Consider the following 23,954-nt stretch of genomic DNA (forward strand, 5'->3'; position numbering starts at 1 on the left):
GTGGTCTTTAAGAGATAATTAGGTCATGGCAGGGGTGGGGTGTCCATCCTCATTAATGCTTTTCTTAATGGGATTGGGTTATTTATCATAGGAGTTCAGTCCCTTTTTCCTTTTCCTGCTGCTTCCTTCTGCTTTTCCATCATGTATGGAGCAACAGCATACAGTCCGCACTGGAAGTAGAACAGACGTTAGTTAGCACAATGATTTTGGATTTCTAGAATTGTGAATATATCTCTCCTCTCCCTCCCTCCCTCCCTCTCTCTCTCTCTCATAAATTACCCAGTCTCATGTGTTCTATGTTAACATCAGAAAAAGGACTAAGACAAGCTTTAAAAGTCTTCCTCCATTATTTAAGTATTCCAGTGTATGTGACGTCAGTTCCTTTTTGCCCATATTACAACACCAACCACTGGCTCACAGTATTAGGGGGATCACTCCAGCCATGACCATAGCCATCGTCATCATTCTGTGCGAGTTCATCCAGTATGCTTTAATCTGAGAATTTGTCATTTGCTATTTCTTACAGTAGGTAACTTACCAATATCTGGGCCTCAAATACTGCCAGTTCTGGTGATCTTTCTCCAAACAGTCTTCTAGACCTTCAAGTTCTGTTTATTTGGCAGATTTGTCAATATCAGATGCCTAGTAGGTTCTGGGAAAATCTGATTGGTAAATGAGGAGAGAGAAGTAGCTACAGAAGCTGCACAGAAGAATAGATTGCCAGCAAGATAATTCTGGGACTGTGTATGCTTGCCTAGTCATTTTAAGAATGGTTGCTTATACTTATCCTTGAAGGCAAAGTGAAGGGCTTAAGTGGGGAAATTTCTGTTGACACATGTCACAGTGTTCGTACAGGAGGAGAACATTCTTTGTGTCTTGGGAGGACAGATTGTATGCTTTTGGACAAGGGGCCAGCAGCAATTTGTTTGCTCATATGTTGTATCTGCCACAGCAGCTTAACACTTGCCTGAGCCATTGCAATCTTGGTGATAGCAGTGGTGAGGTTGTAGCCAAGAGCCCCTTTGTAAAGTTAGATGATCTGTTCAGTGATGGCAGCAGAGTGGCCTGCAGGCGAGGGGAAGCCAGAATGGGAGTTTTGAGCAGGAATGTTGGCATCTTTAGCTTAGGCTTGCCATGGCTCACATGGAAAGGCTAATATACTGCTTAATTTCTTTCTCCTACGTTTCCCTTACCTCTCTTTTCTCTTTTATTCCACATAATAAATAGTCTTTTCAAGTGAAATAATTTTATGTTTCCTAGCTTGGAGATGAACTGTTTGAAGCAAAGAATAGATTTTTAAGGCTACAATTTCAGGCCTTAGGAGAGAAATAGCTGGGTCAGGACTATCTGGAAAAAATGCCAGAAAATATGCATGAAAATTGCTATGGGATAATTTTTTTTGTTTGTTTTGAAAGAGTATTGAAAAAAGAAAAGGCATAAGATAGAGGCTGGGGGCACATGAAAAACTCTTTTCAGTGAATCAGTGTTGCCATTAACTCACGAGGACCACGGCTTTAATGTATCCGAAAGAATCAGGCTCAATAGCACCTTTCAATACCTGGCAGCTTAATTCATCTGTGGCATTTTTTCCATATGTATTTTTGAAAGCTACTCTCAGATGGAACATAAAATACTTTAGAGCCTCAATTTTAGTTATGGGAAGCATAATTTTTTTATATTCTTGCCACAAGGACTTGAGGTGAAGAGAGGGTCAATTTTATCTTTTTGTATTAGAAGGGCACATAGACAATCACTCACTGGCATATTTACTGGTTATGAGAGTGAGAAAAACTCCTCCAGAACAAAATATGGAAACCTATTGGATTAGAAATTATACTTTCTAAAAAAAAAGCATTTTTCTTGGAATGGACCTCATCAATATATTTTATATACATATATATTTTTATTTTTACTGCGAGCTTTCATCAATAATGGATTGAACACTAGGTGAAGATATTTCTGAAAGAGTAGAAACTCTCTAGCTGGAGTTTTAGCTCTGAGATGTGGGATTGTGTCTGCAAATATTAGTCATTCTACAAAAATGCTCTGAGCACCTACTATGGGCCCAAATGCAGAGCACCATTAAGTCTTGGTAATGCAGCTTGTTTAGAAAAATACTTAAGTATCTGTGCTGGAGCAAGGGCCACATAATCTCTCCATTATACTTTTGCAAAGTATAATTGCAAAAGGAGTAGGGATGTGATCTCACTGAGTGCAGGGTTCTTCCTAAGCAGACTTTTTAAAGGAGAATGAGGATTGGCTTCCCAGGCTTCAATTGTGTGTAGACAAGATGAGCTCCGGTAGACAAATAGAGGAATCTGCATCATGTTGGCACATGCAGCATTTACCTATGGTGACAAAAGATAAGGCCAAGTACTTAGGCACAAATGCTGAAGGATGTATGGTTGGGTGATAGGAGTGTACACAAATGCAATGGGCCCCATTTTATTGATGAAATAAGGTCACTGGTAAAGAAACATGAGACAGTAGATATTAGACGTATGGATGGAAAAGCAACGTATGAAATAGTTATCCACACATCTTTCAGCATAAGAATTCTTAGATTCTTTCAGTCTAAGTTATACTCACAGACTTTCCCTGTTACACTTTGTCATCTATCCCTAGCATCACAATTATTGATATTAAATAGAAACCAGTGGAGAAAGGTTCATGACAAGATAAGTGAGAGAAGTGTCAGAGTGGGCAGATGCCCAGTACTGACTTTACTAAGCCTCATGGGGCTGAAAGAGGGCTCTATTCTTTACCTAAAATCTTGGAAGCATCAGCTCACCCATCTTCATGTCCACCCCAGTGACTGCAAAGACACTGGCTTTTTCTAGAGGAGGGTGTAGGGGCAGAGGCTCCTTTCCTGTCTGGAATGCCTGCCTGAATGTGTTCTGAACCAATTTGCTTTGATAGGTATCCCAGAGATTCTGGAAATAAAAAAGCCTCATTGAGTCCAGAGTTATCTTCCTTCTCTTCAGGGCCTCTAGAAGAACATTGTGAGGTAGAATTTCTAGCTACTGAGTTAGGAGAATAATAAAGTAATCCACTGTCACAGAAGGGAAAATGAAGTTCAAGAGTTTAGTGGGCGTGTGTGGAAGACCTCTGTTTGGTTTGCCTAGAGAATGCAGGGTAAAAATTATTATGAGAGAGAGAGAGAGAGAAGTTGTGGGAAGAGCGTTAGAAAAGGAAGTGTGAAATAGTCAAAGTGAATGATAGAATGGATTAGTCAATGTGGTATGATTGTCACTTAAAGGCCCACTTGAGGTTCATGGTCATGAGTTTAAAATAAGACAAGCAGAGCATAGGTGGATTGGGTTAAACATGCATGCTAGATGTCTTAGACACAGCTTAGATGGAAAGAATCCAATAATTCTTAACAAAAATACTTGTGGATACTGTTTAGCACTTCTCTTCTCATACCTTCAATCTCTCTGTCTCTCTCTCCCTTCATGTCCCCCCCCCACAACAAAGTTTGCATATATAAATTATATGTAAGAGGAAAGACAAGAACATGTATTTGCATTTTATTACATATTCAGAAGAGAAATATTTGAATGGTAGTTCAAAGTAACACAAATTTTTATGAATGAGGGTTGGGAAGAGGTAGACAGAGAAGGAGTCCTCTGATTCCTCAAAATCTTCAAAAAGTGGAGGAGACAATTCCAACTCATGTGAGGCCAATATTACCCTGATAGCAAAACTAGAGACAGACATCATAAGAAATACACAGACTAATATCCTGTATTAGAATAAACACAAAATTCCTGAAGATCATTTTATAAAATTGAATCTAACAGCATCTGAAAAGGATTACACACCATGGCCAAATAAGCACTTATCCTAGGAATGCAAGGCTTTTTCAACATGAACATCAATTAATGTAATGCACAATGTTAAAAGACTAGAGGATAAAAAGAATGTGATCATCTTCATAGATAAAGAAAAATTTTGATAAAAACCAACTGCCTTTCATGACATGAACACTCAACAAAAGAGAAATCGAGAGAGCTTCCAATCACTCCTGCAAGGTAGGCGGGCCTGCGACCCACCAGCAGAAGAGGAGCAGCGGCCTGCTGAGAGGCAGAGCCGCCCCCTCCCCCTGCGCCGGCAAGGTAGACAGAACTGTGACCACCCACAGAGCAGGCCCAGCGGCCTGCTGAGGAGCAGAGCCGCCCCCCACCCCCCGCGCCTGCCAGGTAGGGGAACTGTGACCACCGACAGAAAAGGCCCAGTGGCCCGCGGCGGGACAGAGCTTCCAATCACTCCTGCAAGGTAGGCGGGCCTGCGACCCACCAGCAGAAGAGGAGCAGCGGCTTGCTGAGAGGCAGAGCCGCCCCCTCCCCCTGCGCCAGCAAGGTAGAGGGAACTGTGACCATCCACAGAGCAGGCCCAGCGGCCTGCTGAGGGGCAGAGCTGCCCCCCACCCCCCGCGCCTGCCAGGTAGGCGGAACTGTGACCACCGACAGAAAAGGCCCAGTGGCCCGCGGCGGGACAGAGCTTCCAATCACTCCTGCAAGGTAGGCGGGCCTGCGACCCACCGGCAGAAGAGGAGCAGCGGCCTGCTGAGAGGCAGAGCCGCCCCCTCCCCCCGCGCCTGCAAGGTGGACAGAACTGTGACCACCATCAGAACAGGCCAGACCTGCAACCGACAGACAGAACAGGCCCAGTGGCCTGAGGAAGGGTAGAGCCGCCCCCCCACCCCCGCGCCTGCAAGGTAGGCGGACCTGCAACCCACTGGCAGAAGAGCCCCAGAGGCCTGCAGAGGGGCAGTGCCGCTGCCTGCGCCTGTAAAGTAGGCAGAACTGCGACCACCGACAGAACAAGCCTAGCAGCCCGCAGAGGGACAGAGCCGCCGCCCACGCCTGCAAGGTAGGCGGACCTGCTACTGACCGGCAGAGCAGGCCCAGCGGCCTGCCGGCGTGGTAGGCACATTGCCCCAATTGGAGGAGGGGCAGAGCCGCCGCCTGCGCCTGCGAGGGAGACTTTGCAACTATACAAGACCAATATAAATATATAGGGGGAAAATTCAATAGCACAACAGTTCACCAAGTAGAAAGGAATGCGAACAGTATGAAGAGACAAGGAAAGAAAGGACCACAAGCAATGCAGGTCAACTCAACGTTAGAAGAGGTAATAGCTGCAGCAGATGGAATGTCAGATAAAGAATTCAGGATATACATGCTTCAGATGATCTGGAGTCTCAAGGAAGACATCAGACAGCAAAATCAGGCAATGAAAGATCACTTCAACAATGAATTACATAAACAAATCCAAGAAGCAAAAGACCAACTATACAGGGAGATAGAGGTTATAAAAAACAAACAAACAGAAATCCTAGAAATGCAGGAAGCAATAAACCAACTTAAAAACTCAATTGAGAATACTACCAGCAGAGTAGAACACTTAGAAGATAGAACATCAGACAATGAAGATAAAGTATTTCAACTTGAAAAGAACATAGACAGCTCAGCAAGACTGTTAAGAAACCATGAGCAGAACATCCAAGAAATATGGGATAACATCAAGAGACCAAATTTAAGAGTCATTGGGATACAGGAAGGGACAGAGTTTCAAACCAAAGGAATGAGCAATCTATTCAATGAAATAATACGAGAAAACTTCCCAGACTTGAAGAATGAGACAGAATCCCAAATCCTAGAAGCCTACAGGACGCCGAATGTGCAAAATCATAAGAGACCCACACCTAGACACATTATAATGAAGATGCCCAACATACAGAATAAGGAGAGAATTTTAAAAGCTACAAGAGAAAGGAAGCAGATCACATTTAGGGGTAAGCCAATCAGGATAACAGCTGATCTTTCAACACAGACTCTGAAAGCTAGAAGATCCTGGAATAACATATTTCAAACACTGAAAGAAAATGGGTTCCAACCAAGAATTGTGTTTCCAGCAAAATTAAGCTTCAGGATGGAAGATGAAATTAAAACCTTCCACGATAAACAAAAGTTAAAAGAATTTGCAGCTAGAAAACCATCTCTTCAAAACATCCTTGGCAAAACATTACAGGAAGAGGAAATGGAAAATAACAATGAAAACCAACAGTGGGAGGTAGGACAGTAAAGGGGGGAAAAATAATCAAAGAGAAATCGAGGGATGAAGATCCACAAATCTATGAAAAATATGCATAACATCATACTTAATGTTGAAGTCCCGAAACTTTTCTCCTATGAAGGGGAACAAGGGGGAGAGAGAAATGGCCAGAGAACAGTAGAAGGAAGATAAACCCCTTATTTAAGGTCATGCCTCCAGTGACTTATTTCCTTTAAGGAAGTTCCACCTCCCAATAGTCCATTCAACTATCAATGGATCGATCCACTGACAAGGTCAGAACCTTCATGATGTAATTATTGCCTAAAAACCCCACCTCTGAACCCTATTATGTTGGGAGCCATGCTGGGGGGGGGATGTTACAAATCCAAATGGTAACAACTCCCCATTTTGATGTTTGCCCATTTTAGATTTGATAAAAGGACAGGAAGTCATTAATTAATATTGATTCTCTGACTAAATGTTTGTGGAGTTCTTCCTGACTTTTTTTTTTTTAAACAAATGTGGCATCCTTTTCTTCACCTTGCATTTGGCCTTATTTCACAGATTTATTTGACAATTACTTCACCTGTTTCACCTGTTGCTTAATCAAAACTATAACATATGCAATTGTCATTGGACGTTCAGATCAGTGTGAGCTGTACGATCAGCACCACAATGCTAGTTGATAGAATTTCAATATAAAGAAAGGATCTTGATGTTTTTCTTTTCTTTCTTTGTTTCTTTTCCTCCTTCTCCTTCTCTTTCTTCTTTTAGATGGCATCAGGCTAGTTTTGAACTGGTGATCCTTCTACCTTAGCTTCCATAGTAGCTGTGATTGCATGCATGAACCAGCGCACCTAGGATCTTCATACTTTAATGAACTGGTGCATTCTCATTATAGACCATACAAATTTTAAAGTAGCCCCAGGTACCCAGTGGCTATCTTCATATACTCATGAGAATCAAATATAATATAATTGGTAATCATCTTGCTAATTATTCAACAGATTCCCTCTAGATTTCTGGACTGTTTGCAAGTTGATTTGATTTGTTCTCAGGGATTCTGGAACTCAAACTGTGTATCACTGAAGGAATATCTTTTTTTTTTTAGTTTAAATTTTTATTTTTTAACAATTTATTATTTTTTGTTTGTTCTTTTTAGATATATATGACAATAGAGTGTATTTTGACATATTATACGTACATGGAGTATTTCTTATTATAATTAGGACCCCATTCTTGTGGTTGTACATATTGTGGAGTTTCACTGATCATAAAGGAATATCTTTGGATAAATTGCTTTCTTGAAAGTTTTTCTTTGGCTTACATTTGCTTATGCATATTTTAAAAAAACGCATGTATTCTTGATGGATGTAGTGACTGTATGTGCTAAGGACACTGCAATATTCATATTATATATCTTGAATCTCATCATTTCTATACATCAGGGTTTATCCTTTTTATATAAGAAAATTAATGCTAAGAGGATAATATAGATAGAAATAGTAAAGACTAAATTTGAAATAAGACTTGTCTGATTTCTTTTGGATGAGCTACATTTTATTCCAAACAATAAGCCCATGCCAGTAGAAGCTGAAGAAAGATCAAGAATGAAACTAATCACTTATGAATCTGGGTAAAGTACTGAACTATCATTTAAATACACAGGTTCAGTGATGTTTGCTCATATGTTCACTGTGAAAGAGCACACCTTTGGAAATAAAATCAAGAGAGAGAATATATTGGAAGTGCACTAAAGATCTATATGAATCTCTAGGTCAACCTTCCAATCCATTTTGGCCCTGGAACCCATAAAACCTTTCAGTAAGTTTCCTGTTTCTGTTAGCACTATGTGTACCTTTACAGGGCACCACAGATCTCCAAACAAATGAGGAAAAAAACAAAGCAAATGATCAAAGGAAAAAAATCTACCAGGATGCCTGTTCTATTATACTATGAATAATACAATTACAATTAACAAAATAAAGAATTTTAAACTTCTTTTTTGGATAAGTAATACATACATTAATATATTAAAAATATAAAATTGTACAAAGTAAAAAGTCTTAATATCATCTCTTTTTCTGTCCATCCTGTTCCCATTTTTTCACTTAGTTCCAGTCCCATGTGTTTTCCCAGTTAATAATTTTAAACTTGTTACTTATGTATCATTCTAGGATTTCTTCATGCAAATACTATATACATATATATATATACATGTATATGTGTATGTATACTCTGTGTACATATATTTCTCCATCCTTTTAACCCCCAAGTAACATACTGTATGTATCTTTCTTTTTCTCCTTCAATATTGTGTTTTATAGAACTTTTCATATCAGTGCCAAGAGCTTTTTTTAAGCTTTATAATATTCCATTTAATGTGTGTACAATTTAAGTAATTCACTATCAATGAATATTTGACTTGTTTCCTATCTTTTGCACAATTAGTTTGTGTTTATTGCATAAAATTTACTATATTCTAGGAAAGATGATTATTGCTTTACTTGGATTATTTCACTTAATATAACAACCCTTTGAGTTAGATTATAGTATTCCCACTTTTCAGATACGAAAACAGGGCCAGAAAGGCTAAGCAACTTGCCCAAGATTTGAATACATTGGTGTTTGTCTTCAGAGCACACATTTGTAGTAGTGAAAAACAAATTAGCTCCCACCTCCACTTTTTTAAAAATAAAAATTAATAAAATTCCTATTGTTATGAAGGAATTTCTAGGTATGTGTTTATTATTGTTCTTCACTGGTTTCTAAGGTTTTTTTTTTTTTTTTTCACAAACATTTAAAGAGGTTGCACAATTCAGTATTTCACTCCTCTCTACTATTTTCTTTCTTTCTTATCTGTTTTTTGTACTGGGTTCTTTACCACTGAACTACATTCCCAGCCCATTTTAATTTTTATTTTAAGATAGGGTCTCACTAAATTGCTGAGGCTGGTCTCAACGTGAATCCTGCCTCAGCCTCTCCAGTCTCTGGGATCACAGACGTGTGCCACCATGCCCCCCTACTATTCATTCTTTATTCTTTCTTGGCCTGTGGAATATGTAATGATGAATCTCATATATTAAAACATACTTGTTTGAAAACAGTTTAAAGTTGTAAACCTTAAAATTTTGGGGCAGCCTGACATTTTCTGAAAGTGAATGATTTTTTTTTAGGGACATTGCATGCTGAACTCTTGGTTGGAGAAAAAAAAAAAAAAAAAGAAAAGCAAAAGTTTCTCTTAAGCAGCACAAGTTTGAAGTGTAGATCAAATAAGTGACCTTGTCCTTTGATATTCACCCTTCCTTTACAGGACTTCATACAGTACAGTGACAGAGCTACCGAAATCTTTGCATTTTACATCTTCCTTCTCAGAGCTGCTTAATGATTCAAATTTAAACCAAATGAAATGTATCTTGGACTTGCAGGCTACTGCCACAATGTACACTGCAGATAACCAAAAAACCCAAATGACATTCAGAAACCCAAACAAATCTGGACTTTCTCCTAAAGTTAGCAAGTGCCTGCCACTATGAAAAACTCTAAGGACAAAACATCTTATCACCTACTGATTGTAACTTGATGCATTCCATCTTCAGCCATCAGGGCAACCAGGGCAAGAGTCTGTCCAGTGTTGTAAAGGGGAATGACATCTATCTAAAAGGTAAGTGTGAAGTCCTGTGAATATTTCTTAAAACATTTAAACCTTAAACAATATTCTTATTAAAAAACAGGGAGTATTAATCTAGTGACTTCAATTTAAATTACTGCACAGATCATAGTGTTTAGTGCAGTGCCACCAGCAGCGATGAGCAGCATCTTATTAGGTGTAATGATAAAGCATTTTAAAACTATCATTTTACTGAAATCTCCCTTTGGATAAAACATTGCCTGGCAGCCATTTTTCATTCTCCGACTATTCAGACTGTGACACTTTAATGGAAAAAAGATACCACCTGGAATACTTATTAGCTTAAAAGTACTCGCCTGGGAGCCTAAGAAGAGTCACTGTGTCTCAAGGGCTCCTGAGTGGTTTAACTCCAGAGCCTAATGCTTTTTTCTTGAGGGCCTGGAGTAGCCTGCCACTAGGGGATGCTGTTGCTTCTTTGCTCCAATTCCTGGCAGGTTCAATTCTGACCACATCGGTCTCAATGCAAGAGAGAAAAGAGGCTTTTACCCTTCCTAAGTGAGTTTGTTTCTCTTAAGCCTCCAAAGTCAGTTGCATCTGTTGGAAAAATTCAGAACAAAAAGAAATGGCTAATAAATGAAATAGCCTTGTAAAAACGTTTTCAAATATCTTCTTGTGGTGACCAGAACAGCATCCTGATATCATAGTGGCCTAAAAGTTTCACTGGGGCTGTGGATGTTAGCAGTTTTTGAGGTGCTCCTGAGGGAAGTCAGTGCAAGTGGGGAAAAGCTGATGGGTTATAGAGATGAGGAGATGTTTGTGTCCATGCTGACCCTTCCCCAGTCTGGCAGAGATCTGCTTTGCCCCTCTGCTGATTCAGTTTTGGGTCAGACATCATTTGCCAAGGCATGTCAGTGTACCCATTTTGTTAGAAATGCAAGTTCTGATGTTGTATGAACTTGGAAAATCCTGGGTTGGAAAGGTTAAAAAAGTACTATTGGTGTGGAACATTCAGAACATTTACTTTTCACTGTGCAGAATTTAAGGCTGGGTATGTTCATCAAGAGTCGGGTGGTTTGCCCCCATTTGGCAATGTCTGGAGACAGTTTTGATTGTCATGACTGGAGAAGGGCCTTTTGGCATCTTGTGGGTAGAGACCAAGGATTCTTCTTCTTTTTTTGTACTAGGGATTGAACCTAGGGGTGCTTAACCACTGAGCAACATCCCCCAGCCCTTTTTTATGTTTAATTACAGACAGGGCCTCTCTGAATTGCTTAGGGCCTTGCTAAATTGCTGAGGCTAGGTTTGAACTCTCCATCCTCCTGCTTTAGCCTCCAAGTCCCTGAGATTACAGGCATGCACCCTCACACCCAGTGAGACCAAGGATTCTAAGCATCCTCCAAAGCATAGGATAGCCCCTCTACTCAAAAAAGAATCATCAGGCTCAAAGGATCAACAGTTTAGAAGTTGACAAACCCTACTCTATTTTACACACACTCCCTTAATTAACCACACTTTTTTTTTTTTTTTTGGTGTCTTGCAGCACTAGAATCCTGTGGAATATAGACAGGAAAACTCTGCCCTAAGATTACTCACAATGGTCTAATTGCAGAGTGGTGTGGCCGTCTCTTAATACTAATTTCCTTTGACTTCCATTTGTCATTGTTGCCTGTCATCTCTTTGAAATTCTCCTGAATTGGTTTGATGTTGCATGGTTTCTCCTGTAATCTTGTTTTCTCTTTTTTGACTTCTCTTCTTGTTCGCTGAATGGTGTGTTTCTTGTAGTTGCATACTTTATTGTGATCCATCTTTGGAAGACTCATTTAATACATAATTTCTGTTATATATATATATATATATATATATATATATATATATATATATATATATATATATATATATATATTTTTTGGGGGGGCTACCAGGGATTGAACTCAGGGGCACTCGACTACTAAGCCACATCCCAAGCCCCTATTTTGTATTTTACTTAAACAGTGTCACTGAGTTGCTTAGTGCAACTGGCTTTGAACTCGTGATCCTTCTATCTCAGCCTCTTGAGCCACTGGAATTATAGTCGTGCGTCGTGGTGCCCAGCTTGATTTCTGTTTTGTGAATCGGTATCAGTGACTCCACTTATATTCTGTGGATAGCCATGTAGGTGGAACCCATGTCTTCCCAAAGAGATCTACATTTTCAATTATATGTTGGATGATATCTCCAAGTAAAAAGTGTTTCTTCTCTAAAACTCTTTATCCTTTGACTCATTCTTAAATTCTTCCAATTTTATTAGTTACAGAGACTTGAAAATCAGACTTGAAACCATGTTTAATCACTAAGCTTGTGAATTTGTGAATTCTCCCTCCCCCACCTTTTTTTTTTTTTTTTTTTTTTGGTGTCAGGGGTTGAACCTGGGGGCACTTAACTACTGAGCTACATTCCCACTGCCCCACCCCCTCTTTTTTTGAGACAGGGTCCCACAGAGTTGCATAGGGCCTTTCTAAATTGCTGAGGCTGGCTTTGAACTTGTGATCCTCCTGCCTCACTTTCTGAGCTGCTGCGATTACAGAGGTGCACTACCATACCTGGCTCCTTCTGGTCTTTTTGTCTATCTCTTCTTAAATGAGACTTTGATTGCCCCTTCTCTGAATTATAGAAATGAATTCCAAGTCATGTGTTCTGTTCCCATTACCACTGTGGCAATCCTTCTAATACAAGCTTTGATTCTTTCTTAAAAATGTATAGTGGGTGAGTTCCCATTGACTGTTGACTAAAGTCTGTATCTCTTATGCTGAAAATCATTCCAGAACATTTAAACCTCTGTTCTAATGGCTCCTCTGTTGAGGTTCCAGTCAGGAGAAATGCTCAAGTAAGGTCAAAGCTTTGGAGAATGGAATGTGCAAGGTACACGGAGAAAGCAAGTGTTTATAAAACATTTAGAATGAAATAATCTCTAATCAACCAGCAGGGAACATTTAAAGTCCTAAATTATCATAGATGCATTGGAATCATTTTCCAGATTAAGCATTATCTAGAAATGTGAGGATATGGTCCTTTATAGCATATAAAGAATAAAAGTAAAGAAGGATATAGCCCAAGGCTTCCATTGATTACAGCTCATAGCCTATCACATATCTTCAGTAAATATCTGTTGAATTAATGGATGAGCACATGAATGAATGAAAAACTATGGTAGCAGAGGCTGTTAGTGTTCTGCTAGTACCCCTCCACACTCACTTCTACATGACGAAGACAAACACTGCAATCACTTGCCAATCTCTACTTCAGGGTCTTTTTTTCTCCTTTCTGGCTGGAGTTGTGTGCTAGGAGCCGGAAGTGCTAAAGAGTCTGTGAGTTGAGAAGTGGAGAAGCCGCCTTCACCAATAATAGAGAGGGTGTCGGTGGACAAATATCCCAGTTTCCTCATCCTTTAATTAGGCTAACTCTGTGACTTGCTCTGTAATATCTCCTAGAGCTCCTCACTGGGACTGAGCTCCAGTTGACCACAGTGGTCACTTACTTGAGGAAGTACTCTTTATTGACTTTCTTTCCTTCCCAATCTCACTTCCCCAACCCCAGCAGAGCTTCTAGGATTATCTCTTAAAACAAAAACAAACAAACAAAAAAACCCACTGGTGATTGATTTCTTGTCTCTGAATCTACGAAACTGAGACAGTTACTGAATGTGGAATTGGACACTGAGGAGTCTATGACATTTGGCATAATGGGATAAAAATTGCATTTGAATAAAATATATTTCTTCAGGAGCCAGGGACTATCTGTGACAAAATTTTCTTTATACCAATCATTAGATATTGGAGCAAAAGATACAGAAGTTTTTCTCTGGAGCTCCCCTTCCCCATTATTTTGAGATTATTGCATAGAGGATGAAAAACTCATTAAAACTGGAAAACATTCACTAATAAAATGTTATTGTGATATATAATTTTAGTGAATATTATAATAGTATAATACTTATGATATGCTCAACTCAGATTTTCTTTTCTACTTAACATTTCAGTCTATCTTACCTATCATGCCCAAGTGGTTTGCGTATTTTGCTATATGTATTTGGCCAAACCACACACATGAAGCTACAGTTTAATAAGAACCTGAAATAAGAAATCTTGTATAAAATCTTTCATAAATTTTACAAAAGCACTGTTGGAGAACTGCTAGAACCAAAGCAACAATGAGATAACAAGATCATCATGAACAAATGAAGATCTGCAAGAAGACCAGGCAACAACTGATTAAGAGAAAATGGAGAAGGATGATGACCTTGAAAAGAACCTTCACACAGAGGGATCTACATGTCAAAACACTGAGGGTAGTTCTTGAAAAGTGATGCCCTCAGATATATTTGCAAAAACTTATATTCTTTGCAATTATTTTACAAAAGTTAAACATGAAAGCATGGATATTGTGCAATGTTAAGCTATATTGTGTTTTGGAAAAAAAATCATTACAGAGCATTTCATTTACATTTTTAAGTGACAGAAGTACATTTAGATTTACTGTAGTTTGTGTGTGTTCCCAGGAGGTCATATGTTGGATAATTAATTTCCACAGGCATATGTCAATGATATTTGGACATTGGGAAGGTAATTAGGATTAGATGGGGGTCTTGAGGGTGAGAAAGAGAGACTAAAGCTAGCATGATTGTTTTGTTTTACTGTGTGATTCCCTCTGTCAAGTTATGATGCTGCAAGAAGGCCCTCACCAGATACTGGGGCCATACTTTTGATATTTTCAGCCTTCAGGACTGTAAGCCATAAACTTCTATTTTTTATAAATGACCCAGTCTCAGGTATTGTGTTATAGCAACAGAAAATGGAGGAAGACAAGATCATTTCTATTACAAAGTGTTTAATCTCAAAGTTTAGTTTATAACACCTTTGAGAGAATCATGAAAACATCTGCTCAGTTCAGTACATTGAAACAGGAAGGAGGCTTATCCCTTGCCTTACATAGAATCTCCTTGGATTGAAAGTCATTTAAATATTGAATTGAGAACATTTGCTATCTTTCCTGATTTACAGATATGTTTCTCTGAAACTTATCTCTAACTTCCAAACAGTCCCAGCTGGCTGTAGTTAAGGTCTGTGAAACTGATAAAATACATCTGGCTTCAAGTCATAGATTAAGTACAGAAGGAGGCTCTTCATGTCTCTGAAGAATCTAGCTGGAGTATGAGCTATGTCTGAGAACCACTTGGTTTATAAATAAGTGCCAAGATAATCCAGAACAGGGAGAAGCAGAGCGAGGACAGTCTGCTGGACTCTTCCTGCCGTTGAAAAGTACCCTTAGAGAGGAAAACTTTTCCCTCTCTTCTGCCTTGAAAGTTTTCCCAAACATGAAGGTAAGATAATAAGTTTATTACTTTTACAAATGAAGCTATCTCAAAAGAAAGGTAATTCTTAACTTAAAGAAACCAAAGAAAGAGAAAGACATGGAAAAATATAGAAGACAAAGATCTGAGAGTGACTTTAAAAAAATCCTTATTTAAATATATTTTGAATAGTTCAGCTAAAGTGAATTAATTTTCTTTTTTTACAGTTAATTATAGGTTTAGAGGGCTGGGAAGAGGGAGTTGGAGACACTGTTTATGAAAGTCCTGGGAAAGCCATAATGTAATACAATAGTACTACTGTTACCTCTTAGGGAAAGTTTTTCTCCAGTTTATCTGTCTGTTTTAATTTGGAGCCATGCAATGGGGACCTGATTTGCAGATTTGGAACCTTAGAATTTGGAGTCCTGGATGAAAGGGTTAGGATTGTGAGAGTAGAAGATATGAATGGAAGATGGAATGAAACTAAAAGTTTGCCAAATACACACGTTGGACCAGTGCAGAATGGACAAATGTTTTTAAAAAATTACTATTCAACCAAAGGCAGGACCAAAGACATAAGACTCTATTATAGACTGAATTTCTGGGATTCAAAATAAGTTGAAATTGCTAGTTCAATTTTATCGCAAATTTTGGCATTTAAACTTTCAAGTTGTTGCCTCATCGCACTGGAACAATAGTTTTGCAGACCTGGCAACTTCTGGATTTGCTTCTTTGTTAACTACGGTCCTCTGTGTACTGAATCCAAGCTCACTTAAATAGGATTGGAGGAGGAGAAATATACAGGTCTTGTATAACCTTTGCCTCATGTACAATTAAATAATTAAAAGTTAAACATAAATCACAAAGTTAATTTGTTTAATTTTATGATGCTACGACACCAAGTAATCTAACAAGTTTAGAACTGTGAGATAATTTAATCTCTATTACTCTGTCTTGCATTTTTATTTAAAAATTTAGAGCATTTGTTAGCTCAAAAAGAATATTACGCTTTTGCTAAAGTCTTCTAATATGTTTTTTCCTAATATTTGTATTAAGTGTCAATCAATTCCCTAATTTTTCCTATGATGAGACATCTTAATGATTGTTTTATGCTCAACAATGTAGTTCACAGTCATTGATTATTACAGAATTTTAATGTTGTGATAATAAATATATTTTAATTCTTTAATTGGTTGATAGAATATCAACAATTAATGCAATGGTTTCACTTCAAGTTGCATGCAAAATTTCTACCTGGATTTGAAAGCAGATAGTCATATTTTTATAGTAAACCTGAAGGGAAACTTGGGAAAGCCTAAACTGTTAAGACATTAGAAATGGTTTCCATGTTTGACCTTTTTAGTATTTTTTTAATTGTAGATGGACCCAATATTTATTTATTTATTTATTTTTATGTGGTGCTGAGGATCAAACCCAATGCCTCACACATGCCAGAGGAGTGTGAATCCATCTAATGGAATATTAATTTTTTTGATTATACCTGTTTTGGCTGCTGAGTGTCAAAAGCCAAGAACAATAAACATTTAGGGCTCTCACATTTTAAGGTGTAGGTTGCTTTACATTCTGTGCACTACTGTAAAAAAGTAACCCCAAATGTGTCTGGTGACCTTCATGCCATCTCCATTCTCAATAGTACACAGGATTTTGTTCCTTAAAGGGTGGAAGATGTAGGAATGGTATTCTATACACACTTGGGAAATTGAAAGTCAGCGTTGAGCAGAGTCAATCACCTTGGCTGTAGAGGCTACAGCTTGAGTATTCAGAGTTTGGTAGGACAAAGATGAGCAGGTATCCCCTGGATCAGAAGTGGATCTGAGAAGGGAGTCAAGTATGGGTTGTTAGGGATTCTGCTTGAGATGTTGACCACCTGCAGGATGAAGCAACCCCAACAATGGCATAGTGTGGAAAGGACTGTAGGGGGCAGGCAGTGATGACAGTCAGGAATGAGGAACAAAGAGATGAGTCATTTGTGCCAGGGAGGTGGTTGTGGATGCCTGGTAGGGAGTCCACAGTGAAGAGGAAGAATTGGCATCTAAACATCTGGCAACCCTGATTTACCATCCTGGACTCCAATGGGATCAGTCAAGCAAGATCCTTTCTGACCCTTTTCCCTCTCACTCCTGATGCTCTGTCCTTGAAGAAGACAGAGAGAGGAAGGGTAAGTGGGGAAGTAAAGTAAGAGGTAGGAATTTTGACGTGCACCTTACCACTCCCCCATTATGTGTACCTAGGAGATAGGAAGGAGTGAGGAATTTTAAACTAATGATAAATTGAAGTTAGAATTTTTAATTTCTGAAAATGTGACTATTTGTTAATGCTTAAGAGTGGTAAATAAAATACGAATGTGTTTTCCCAGGGGCAGGAAAAAATAAGTTGACAGCACAGAGAAAAGGCACATTTTTGAAAAAGGAAAACAAAAACAAAAACAAAAACCATGTAGGTCATAATTAAAAAAAAAATTTAATGATTATATGCCTCACATGTTTGTTGAAAAATCAGAAAAGTATTTATAACTTCTTTACTCTTTCCTAGATACATTTCCTAGATACAGCTCCTTGATACATTTCTACCTTCCTGAAGGTGCTAGTTAGGATAATAGAAAGATTTGTAGAGCTATAAAAGCTAGAAATAGGCAAGTAGGATTTTTACAACTGAAAGGAAGATACCTAATTAGAGGATGGATGATTTGGGAAGGCTAGTGGAAGATTCTGGAAAAATTGTTGGGAAAACACTCCATCGATACAGTGAGGAAAAAGAGGTTCTTAGGAAGAAAACAAAGGATCTTGACCTCTGGAAATGTGGGATAAGCAATTTTAAGGACTTTTACACTGAGTTATGAGGTGAATGTATTTGATATACTTAGAGAATCACTTGTAAAAAAATGAATTATACTCACCACCTCAACCTTTAAGTTTTCAGTAAAAGGAAAATACATATAACTGAAAATAAGATAATGGAAATGATCTATAATTTTACAACCAGAAATAAACTTTTATTATTCTATTTTTTTCTAGATTTAGTTTTTCATTAATGTGCTTGATTTTTCAAATGAAATGTAATCCCATTTTACATACATTTTTGTAACTTGTCAGGTCCTCAATATTTAGATTGTGCTATCCCATAAAGATGATGATAACAGGCCTCAGGAGTGTTTTAAACACAGAGGGAGCTGCCCACAGAACTAAAGCTGAGAACCGCCCCCTGCCTGAGGCTGTCCCTCAACTTTTGCTTACTCATTCCCAGAGCTCATTTCCCTATTAACTTCACAGCCATCATCACTGATGCTTCTTCCAAATTTTCTCCCCTCGGGTGTCCTCTAGGATGCTAAAGTTAGAGATGAGGAAGTGGAGAAAGGAATTAAAAGATGGTGGGCCCTAAGGAAATGCTGGAGGCCCTTTAACTCTACTATTTTCCATTTGTCTGTCTGTGGTAGAGCCCAGACCCTAGTTGTCTTTACAGAAATGAACAGTGGGAGGTGTGGCCCAGAGAATTACATCAATCTTTACCCTAAAATTATTTATTTTACAAATTAAGTAAATATTGTATATATCTGTCTCATCATCTTTTAAAATAGGTCCACGTTGTGGAATGGCTCAGTTGAGCTAATGAATATCTATGTATCATCTCACATACTTACATTTTGGTGAGAACACTTAAAATCTACTCTCTTGATAATTATCAAGAACGCAATACATTGCTATTAACTATAGTCACCATGTTGTACACCAGATTTCTTGAACTTATTTTTCTTATCTAATTGAAATTTCATATCCTTTTACCACAGTCTCCCCCAACAACCCTCCCCACCTTCTCAGCCCTGATGATTCTTTCTACTTCTATGAATTCAATATTTTTAGATTGTTAAGTGTGACATTTACCTTTTTGTGCTTGGCTTATTTCATTTAATGCAATGACCTCTAGGATCATCTGTTGTTGCAAATGGCAGGTTTTCCTTTTTTTTTTTTTTTTTAAGATTTTATTCCATTGCACATAGTTTGAGAGCAATACACACACACACACACACACACACACACACCATATTTTTTTCTCCCTCCCTCCTTCCTTCCTCCCTCCCTCCCTTTCTCTCTCTCTTCCTCCCTCCCTCTCTCTCTCTCTCTCTCTCTCTCTCTCTCTCTCTTTCTTTCTTTCTTTCTTAGTGCCCATGGAACTCAGGGCCTCACAATACTAGGAAAGCACTCCATCATTGACCTGTACTCCCACCCCTCATATCACATTTTCTTTATCTATTCATCCAATGATGGACCTTAGGGTGATTTCATGTCTTTCCTATTAAGAATAATACTGCAGTGAACATGGTATACAGGTATCTCTTTGGCATACTGATTTTATTTTCTTCGGATTTATACCCAACAATGGGATTACTGGATCATATGGCAGTTCTGCTTTTTAAATTTTTTTGAAGAAACTACAAATTTCTATTTAAAATGGAACCTTAAAGGAAAAGCAGTTATTTAGCTTTTTACATGGTTCTTTCACTCTTTGTACTCCAAACCCAGAGATCTGGCTTTATATGAATGTCTTGGTTTTCAACTCATTAATGAAATGAAATCTAAAGTGATACTTTATTCTTTTTCTTCTCCAGACAATAAGCTTATTCATTTTTGTGGGATTTATAGGAGAGTTCCAAGTTTTTTCAAGGTAAGAATTATTTGGATTGTGTGTGAAAATCATTAAAAAATATTAAGGAAATTTTTTTAGTGTGGTCTAATTCTTCAGTTGCAGCTTGAGAGTATTTATTCCTACAACATGTTTTTTTTGTCTGTCTTATTTTTAGAAAAATTGATGGTATCAAAAGAGTGTTTTATTATTCTTTTACTTTATTTTTTTTCCCTGTAAGTAAGAAACTTAAAGACTAAAACACCTCAAAGGTTTTGTCCTGGTACCACGATTTTACCTGTGACTCAGAGAATCCCAGCAGATTCACACACCCTAGAGTACTATTTGATCTTTAAGTGTAATCCTTGCAAAACATTTTATGGATTTTAAAGGTTGAGAGTTTTCTTAGAAAATGGTTTTATCATCTCTTAGGACCTGGAAAAGCAAACATCATCCACCTCTGACTTTTTTTTTGTTTTGTTTTGTTTTTACTTTCAGGGTGATGGGGACAGGTCAGGTCATTTTATGGAACAATTAGAATATGTGTCAGGGCTGTGCTAGGACCTGGGGATGCTGAGAAGTTAGAAGACCCTTAGTGTCTACTGGATGACTCAGATCCTGAGATGGTTCTTTGCAATGTGAGTGTACTAAGGGCCCTGCACAGGATGATGTAGGGAAGTCCAAACTAGCTTTCAGTCCTAAATCTCTGAATTTGGGGAACACCTCTGCTTTTCACTGGGACACAAAATAGACAACAGTAAGTTCAGATTGTTTAAGGGTCAAATATACTCAGTTATTGATGCCATATGAAAACTGGTTACCAAGGTTGGTTCCATAAAAGAACTTGAGGTGCATATATTAGAGAAAGGGATTGATTATTTTCAGGGTAATCAACAGTCTTAAGGTATGCAAACATCACCTTGATTCAAATGTTTTTTCCAACAATTCCTAGATGTGCTAGGAATTCAGAAGCCAAAAATCCTGGTCCCTTTATCTTTTGGCAAGTCAATTTTTTAGGACTAATCCAATATCCTCCTTCATAGAGTTGAGCAGTGTATGAGAGCCAACTCTCCGTTTCCTGCATGTACTTTATTTGAGTGGAATTGTTTAAGCTCAAATTGCTGCACTTGGGCATGTGCTTGAAGAGTAGCCTAAATCAGCATGGTAATGTTTAAATATAAATCACTGTCACTTTAGCCTTTGCTAGCTTTTAAGAGACTGTTTCTCATAGGGTCTTATTAGAGCTAATTATTTCTCAGTTAAGTTTTTGGATAACTCTTCAACTCATTATGCAGAACCCTCTCAAAAACCTATTAACTTTCTCCTGTATATTCTCATCTACCCTCCCAGTTCTGAGCACTCTTTTCTCTCTGTATTTCCATAACACAGAGATATTATTATAACATCTCTGCTATCATATCTACTAGATTAGATCTGTTGTCCTATGATTGAACATTTGTATCTGTATCCTTCCCTTTGTCAACAATGAGCTACCTCTTTTATTATTTTTACAACTTTGGTGTCTTAATAGTACCTCACATACAGTAGATGTTTAATAAATGTCATTTTCTAATAAGCCCATTTTTTATGCTTTAGAATACTCTTAATATTCCTTAGGAAAAAATATTTTTTGAAGTGTTTTTGATTATTCTTACCTATTCTTTGTGTTCCCTGGCTTATCTTCTTGTGTTTTATCATGGATATTTTGAAACTACCACAAGTGCCTCTTCTCCAGTCAACTGCCAGTGGGATTCCTATGGCCCTTGGTCAGAATGCAGTGGCTGTACCAAGACTCAGGTAGGACAACACTAAACTTTGTATTTGGTTACTTATATGCAGAAACAGCTTAAGTATGGCCAAAATGACATTAAATTTTAATCTTCATAAAATTAGTGCTAGTGTTTTTTGATAATTATTTTAGTAGTTTTGAAGGGAAAAAGTATGACTTAAGTTTAATGATATTATAAAAAAGTAATTTCTACATTTGTTTTTCATGAAGAAAAATCTTTCTAGATCTTGTCTGTGGCAAGAAAGCTTATGGGCTAAAAATTAAAAGCAACTCACTAACTTAGTTAGAGAAATAGAAATAGCATGAAATGAAATTAGTATATAATCTAAAATCTGTTTCATTTCCGTCATTTCAACTTTTCTTCTTATTTTAAACACAAACTAGCAAATAACAAAATGGTTGCTTTGTTTTACTTCACAAATAATGACCAACCATAAAAAAAATCACTTTTTTTTTGCAATATTTTAAAGTTTAATTCCCAAAGAGTACAAATAAAATACTAGAATTGACCTGGATATTATATAGTCACTCTAAAGATATGTTTTGTTTTCTTTTATAAGACATTCATTGAAGAAAATACAGAGATGTGTAAGGAAAGAAAACAGTATTCATAATTTCACTATTTAGGAGAAACATATATCAGTATTTGAGTATTTACTTTAGCTTAATTTCCATGTATTTGTAATTTAAAAAAAATAGGATTATCTCATCAGAGTATTTTTGTATTATACCACTTTAACCTAACATACTGTCAACAAGGTACAAGAATAATGAGGCAAAAGTCAAAGAAACACCGAGAACATGAAACATTTTTATAATTTAAAAACAAGAAAGAACTCTAAGTAGACAGAGTATTTTTTTTTTCTTTGAGTGAAGGTCATCATGCAATGATTATAAAGCAACATTTTTTTATTCAGAAAGAGACAAGTGAAAAATGAAAAAGGGGTCATAAGACCAGAACCTGACAGGTGAGAATGAGCCTGTTCAGAGTGGGTGGCGTTTGGGGCACCCTCGTGGATGGAGAGAGCAAATCCTCCTTATACAAACAACAGGATCCATGCTTTGGAACCTCAGGAAAGGAGCCTTTGAAGAATCAATTAAAAACAGAAACTAAAAATGTATCAAGCTGCTTTGTTAAGTTCCACTCCTCTTTCATGGTTCCTCTGCTTAGATCACTGAAAAAAGCCAGAGTCAACTCCAACTGATGCAAATTTATTCAGAACTCAAAGTTCATGATGCTTGTACCAAGGAATCCCCACTTGTAGCCTAAGTCAGGGAGGATGGATAAATTCAAAATTGGTTTATATACCCAGTCTTCCCTGTTGGTCTTCGCTCAAGGTGTAAGTATTCTGAAAGTGATGTTTGGCTAGTTTTTTATTAATGGAGGAAGGGTGAAGAAGGGAGAAATGCTAAAAGATACATCTCTGTTTCTGGTGGGTAGGGAAATGATTTTGTAGATCTTTTTTGGGGTGAGGGGACAGTGGTACTCAGGATTGAACTCAGGGGCATTCCACCAGTGCTGTGAGGGGGCAAAATTGCAACGTATGTAGCTGAGGGGAGAAATAATGAATGTCCATATACACTTCTGCCCCTTTCAATGCTTTATTCACTCAAATTACTCAATACAGTTTCACTCTACAGGTTCTTAATCACGAAAACGACAATCCTTAATACTAGGCACTGCAATAGACATAATCAATTCACAGCAAACAATTCTAGATTAATTAATTCACAGCAAACAATTCTAGATTAATTCTAAGCCCTGCAAAACACACTTAATCATGACAGGCTAATGACAGACATCCCCTCTGTATGCTAAGTTCAAAAGTCTTAAGCCTTAAGCTTCATGTCCAGCAGATGCACACTTACTCAGACGGTGGTGACCAGGTCCTGAACCAAGGCAGGCTTTTCCTGGTGTGGAGCGGAAGACCAGTTGAAGAGGAGGTCATAGGGAGGAGTTGTGGCTCTCACCGATCACTCAGAGGTTCAGGAACCATGACAATTGATGGGATGTCAGGTCCTCATCAGGCTCTCCAGCTGGAACGCATCCTTGTTTCGGCTGGCTGAATCCCTGTTCATTTGCTCTATCATTTATTCTAAATTTTGGGGGGTTTTGACCCCGCCTTTCAATCCTTATCAGCTACCACCAGATTTCTCAGTGACATCATTTACCCTGAGGTCATGAACATCAGGTCTGGTGGTCTCCACCCTGATCTTCTCACCTCTTATCAGGTGAGGACAACTTGCCAGAGGCTTCACTCTCTTTATCAGGGTGAGGGGAAGTAACTTGTCTGAGGCCATAGTGGAGGGATCTGTGGATGTGCCTGGTGAGACTGCAGGTTTCAAACTGGAATTTTTAAAATGGAGTTGCTTAGCCTCAGGCCTAAGGCCATCCTAACAACAAGTAAGCCACATCCCAGTCCTATTTTGTATTTTATTTAGAGATAGGGTCTCACTGAGTTGCTTAGCCCGTTGCTTTTGCTGAGGCTGGCTTTGAACTTGGGATTCTC

At 38.0% G+C, this 23,954-nt stretch overlaps 1 protein-coding gene and 1 long non-coding RNA gene across 2 annotated transcripts in view; one reads left to right on the forward strand and one right to left on the reverse strand.

Annotated features, from left to right (window-relative positions):
• Positions 1–6: 6 nt before the first annotated feature.
• Positions 7–23,486, reverse strand: LOC139705718 (uncharacterized). The gene is made up of 5 exons (XR_011707526.1): positions 23,314–23,486; positions 2,210–2,348; positions 968–1,065; positions 539–662; positions 7–170 (listed from the first exon to the last, which is right to left on the reverse strand). It is a non-coding gene; the product is annotated as an uncharacterized lncRNA (long non-coding RNA).
• Positions 14,956–23,954, forward strand: part of C7 (complement C7) — a 48,338-nt gene continuing 39,339 nt past the window's right edge. The window contains exons 1-3 of the mRNA XM_027936220.2: positions 14,956–15,047; positions 19,642–19,697; positions 21,377–21,452. Of these exons, the coding sequence (XP_027792021.2) occupies positions 15,042–15,047; positions 19,642–19,697; positions 21,377–21,452 (138 nt within the window). The 5' untranslated portion in view covers positions 14,956–15,041. The remainder of the gene's footprint in view (positions 15,048–19,641; positions 19,698–21,376; positions 21,453–23,954) is intronic.

The sequence above is a fragment of the Marmota flaviventris genome, chromosome 5 (assembly GCF_047511675.1).
Source record: "Marmota flaviventris isolate mMarFla1 chromosome 5, mMarFla1.hap1, whole genome shotgun sequence".
Taxonomy (NCBI): Eukaryota; Metazoa; Chordata; class Mammalia; order Rodentia; family Sciuridae; genus Marmota; species Marmota flaviventris.